This window comes from Kryptolebias marmoratus, linkage group LG7 (genome assembly GCF_001649575.2).
Source record: "Kryptolebias marmoratus isolate JLee-2015 linkage group LG7, ASM164957v2, whole genome shotgun sequence".
Taxonomy (NCBI): domain Eukaryota; kingdom Metazoa; phylum Chordata; class Actinopteri; order Cyprinodontiformes; family Rivulidae; genus Kryptolebias; species Kryptolebias marmoratus.
In genome coordinates, this window is record NC_051436.1 from 12,181,527 (window position 1) to 12,186,088 (window position 4,562).

A 4,562-nucleotide genomic window follows, 5' to 3' on the forward strand; every position below is an offset into this window, starting at 1 on the left:
GGGTGTGGGGGGGGGAGGGGGGGGGGGGGGAGCGTTGCAGACCCCTGCCGCACACCCTTTTGGGATAAAATAACTGCAAACCAAATCCTGATGTGAGCTGTCTACAACACCCTGACACATACTTGCCAGGGTTAGCAGCTGTGACACCTTGACAGAAAAGGCTGCTTTGACACATGCTGTGATGAAAGTAAAAGAAAAGTTGGACATGTTTGGTCAAGTGGTAACAGTATCCCCAGAAAATCTGATCTAAAGCTCTCGACTTCTTTTCAATATTACATGTGAATGGCACTCCAAACCAAAACAGATCAATACCCACTAACTTGACACACATTAGCACCATAAAGGCAACAAGACTACTGAGACTAGCACTGTCAGAAAGCATTATGGTGGAAAGGACACTAAGAGAAAGAAGCAGACGACATTTAGGAGCGGTGGAGGGAAAACGAAGAAACATTGAGATGTGTCTTCTTACCTGTTTGTTGTACTTGTTGATAGTTTGAGTGCTGTACTCGGAGCAATGGTCAGATCCAAGGGAAATGTTATCTCCGGTGCCAACAAAGGTATTGGCAGGAGGCAGGTCCTGAACTGCCTGGTGCTTTTTTCCAGCTGTTGGTGACTGTGGGTGAAGCTGAACAGTGGGAAGTGGTGAACTGGACTTGTAGTGCCGTGCCAGGTCCGGACTACCTGGCCCGCCATTGACAGAACGATACCGGCCCATGCCAGGACTGTCCGAAAGCTTCTCGTTGACGCCATCGTACCGCTGCCCATTGGGTTTGGAGGCCTCCACTGTGACAATGCTGCTGTAGAGGGGCTGTTTGGACTTTTGTTTCTTCTTATCTTTCTTGGGCTTCTTGGATTTGTCAAGCTGCTGTGGCGTAAAGAAATCTTCATGATCCTTCTTGCCAGCCTCATAGCCATTCTTGTTTTTTGGGCGGCAGTAACGGGCCATGACAACAACAAGAATGATGAGAATGACAGTCATAATGCCTGAAACTACTCCAATCACGATGCTTAGGCGTTGTTTGCTTAAATCATAGTTGGGGTCACCTGCAATGTTGGTGTTAAGAGATGTGCTTAAGCTTTTAGCCACCTGGGCCTCCACAATGGAGGAGTTGAAAATAGTTTCATTAACATACACGTGAACCAGAGTGGTGGTGCTCTGTGAAGGCTGCCCACTATCATTCACCTGGACCACAAGCCTGTGGAGGCCATAGTGCTTCTGCTCCAGCTTTGCCATTAGTGAAATGACCCCAGTGCCCCCATCAATTTCAAAAAGCTTGAAGGGGTTGCCCCCGATGATGCTGTAGTTCAGGTCTGCGTTAATGCCGGTGTCTGTATCAGTGGCAATGACAGCCCGGACTACTGTTCTAATGCTACTGGAAGGATGAAGCAGGGTGAAGGAGTTGTTTATCGGGAAGGTGACTGTCGGCGCATTGTCATTTTCATCCATGACGAAGAGTGAGACTGTAGCTGTGGCAGATCTGGGCGGGTCACCACCATCCACAGCTTTAACACGAAATGTGTATGTGGTTTTCTGCTCTCGGTCAAATGACAGGGTGGAAAAAATAGTCCCAGTCTCATTCTCAATAGAAAAGATGTCCTCCTCCTCTTCAATGAAAAGACCCATCTCTGCATTCTGGTCTTTATCTGCATCAATCACCGTAACCATGCCGACTGGACTATTTGGATCAAGATTTTCTTTGACATAGAAGGTGAACACATCCTGCATGAACCTTGGGTCATTGTCATTCTTATCGGCCACAAGTACAACCACAGTCGCAGAACCCTGAAGGGTGTTTATGCCCTTATCTTTAGCTATCACTTTAAATTCATAGCGCTCTGTTTGCTCTCTATCCAGGATGGTGTTTACTCTGATGTCTCCGCTGTCTGCATCAATAGAAAAAATCCCATTTACTGATGAATCTAGGGAATAGGCTATTTCTGCATTTTTCCCACTGTCTGCGTCAGCAGCTGTCACTCTTGTCACCCTTTCACCAGGAGCATTGTTTTCAGGGAAGGACACCTCTACTACATTCTGACTGAAGATAGGTGGGTTGTCATTAGTGTCGCCAACTTTAACAATCAGAGAGTTATTACTTGCCAGACTGGGACTCCCGGAGTCCACAGCCACTATGACCACATTGTATTCCTGTGTGGCCTCGTAGTCGAGCGGTGCAGATGTGTGGAGGAAATATTTCTTTTTATTTTGCTCACCCTCCATCTCACTGGCCGGTTTGAGCTGAAAGGGCACATCCCCCACCACTGTGCAGGTCACTATGCCGTTTTCCCCCTGGTCTCGGTCTGACACCTGAACTAAGGCAATGGGTGTGTCCACCACCACATCCTCAGCCACATTGGCCACACCGTCTTTGAGGAAAATGCGACCAATTTTTCGGATTTCAATGGCGGGGACGTTATCGTTCTCATCCTTGATGTTTAACACCACTGTGGCCTTGTCCATTTTGGGTGGCTGGCCTCGGTCACGGGCCATTACCGTGAACCTCAGTTGGCTCACTTCTTCACGGTCAATGCGGTGCAACACACTCAGCCACCCAGTGCTCTCATCTAACCTCAGCAGCCTCCTTACAGACTCTGTGGCTGCCCCGAACACATACTCGATTTGACCATTAACCCCCACGTCTGCATCAGCCGCTTTCAACTGCAGTATGGGGGCGCCGGGGGAGCTGTTTTCTGGCAGGTCGGCTTCATACACACTTTTCTCAAACCGAGGGCTGTTGTCGTTCACGTCAGTAATCATAACCCTCAAAATGGCCTGAGAGGAGCGAGGGGGCTCTCCTCCATCTCTCACACGCAACGTGAGCTCATAGGAGTCTCTCTGTTCTCTGTCCAGGGCCCCCTTAATGATGAGTTGAGGCTGCTTCTCCCCATCAGTGGTGTCAGCAACTTGCAGTTCAAACACGCTGCTCCTGCTCGCGCCATCCTCAAATCTCCTCTTCCCGGAGTACGAATCCCCAGAAGAGCCCATGCGCCTGGAGTTCTCCCCATTGTCCTGAATGAGCTCATATCTCTCTATTCCATTCCTGCCAAAATCTCTGTCTGTGGCTGTGGGCAGCAGATAAAGGGTTCCAATGGGTCTGTTCTCCTCCACAGACAGAGTCAGGACAGGGGAAGGGAAAGACGGAGTGTTGTCATTTATGTCTAATATGATGACTTTCCCCTCAAAGAGGTCGACCCAGCTCTGAGCCGGTCCAATCACAGACACTTCGAAATCTATAAAGCACTCGTTTTCATCAAAGATCATTTGGCACTGTTGCAGCTTCTCGCGGTCTATCCGCCTCTCGTTGGTGCTGAGCTCACCTGTGATGTTGTCTATTTTGAAGAATTCCGAGCCGGACTCCAGGGTGAATGTCACTTCCCCGGACCCGGCCACGATGCCCAGGTCGGCAGCTACGTTGCCCACCCTGACATCGGCGGGTCCCTCCTCAGCCAGGCGGTACAGGAGCACTTGCTTTGCAGCAGGCTGATGCACGAGCAGCTGCAAAATGAGCATGCAATAGTAGAAATAGTCCACTGCAGTAGTAGTAGTCCTCATTGTTCACCCTTTTGGGGGAGGGAAAAATAGAGAAAAAGAAGTCCAAAAAATAAGAATTAAAAAAAAATAGTAGTGTTTATTTAGAAGGAAAACGTCGTTAAGAGCCTTTGCTTCGGGATGCGGGAGACTTCATTCTCCGGATGACTTCCTCGGGGTTCTGCTGCAGTGGAAAGCAGCAAGTGCACCGGGAGCTTTCCTCTCCTCTGTCCTCTTCTCTCCTCTTTTGGCACTGAATGTTAGTTTATCAAAGCTTAATTTAAAAATAAAAAAATAAAAAAATAAAACGTAAGGCAGAGAGGTTCTGTGCGCTCCGGACCATCTGAACGTCAGGGCGCGTTAAAGAAAAAAAGTCTTAGTATAGTCCGATCAGCAGAAGGGGGTAAAAAAAGTGGATTCGGTTCATGTTGTATTATTATTATTTTTTTTTACTATTTACTCACAGTTTGTATCATTTCCTTTAAATCTGAAGGGCGAGGCTGCACGCTATTCCTCCATCCGATGTCAAGTCCACAGATGTGAGGGAATCAGTTTCCAACAACTCTTTTTTCTGCTTCTTCTTTTAGGCGGTGATGAGAGCCGGACTGCGCAGGAGAGCTCTGTCAGCAAATGACCTGTCCGCTGTCTCCTTCTCTCCTTCTCCTTCCTCCTCCTTCTCCTTTTCCAAGTCACTTGCAACAAGCAGAATAGTCTTGTCTTTTACGAGCCACAACTCCACTTGTAACCCAGGGCGGCGGAGGAAAAAAAGAGAGAAAGAAAATAAGGCTGCATTAAAAAAGGAAACAGATCAGAAACTAAATCCGACGCTGATTTTTTTTTGTTTGTTTGTTTGTTTCTTCTTATTCTTCTTCCCTTTAGGAGAGCTTGGACGTGTCCAACATACTCAGCGCGCGCGCCTCTCTCACCTGCAGACGCACCGCATGTGTTGGCAGCCCCTATCTGCAGCGCGGAGAGAGGGATTCACAAATGATATTGCAGTCTCTCTCTTTCTCTTCTCTCCCCCCCCCCCCCC

At 48.4% G+C, this 4,562-nt stretch overlaps 1 protein-coding gene across 5 annotated transcripts in view; it reads right to left on the minus strand.

Moving 5' to 3' along the window:
• Positions 1 to 4,534, minus strand: part of pcdh7b (protocadherin 7b) — a 152,582-nt gene extending 148,048 nt beyond the window's left edge. For all 5 annotated transcript variants that reach the window (XM_017426234.3, XM_017426233.3, XM_017426232.3 and 2 more), the window contains exon 1: positions 473 to 4,534. In XM_017426234.3, coding sequence (XP_017281723.1) covers positions 473 to 3,553 — 3,081 coding nt within the window. In that variant the 5' untranslated portion in view covers positions 3,554 to 4,534. The remainder of the gene's footprint in view (positions 1 to 472) is intronic.
• Positions 4,535 to 4,562: the final 28 nt, after the last annotated feature.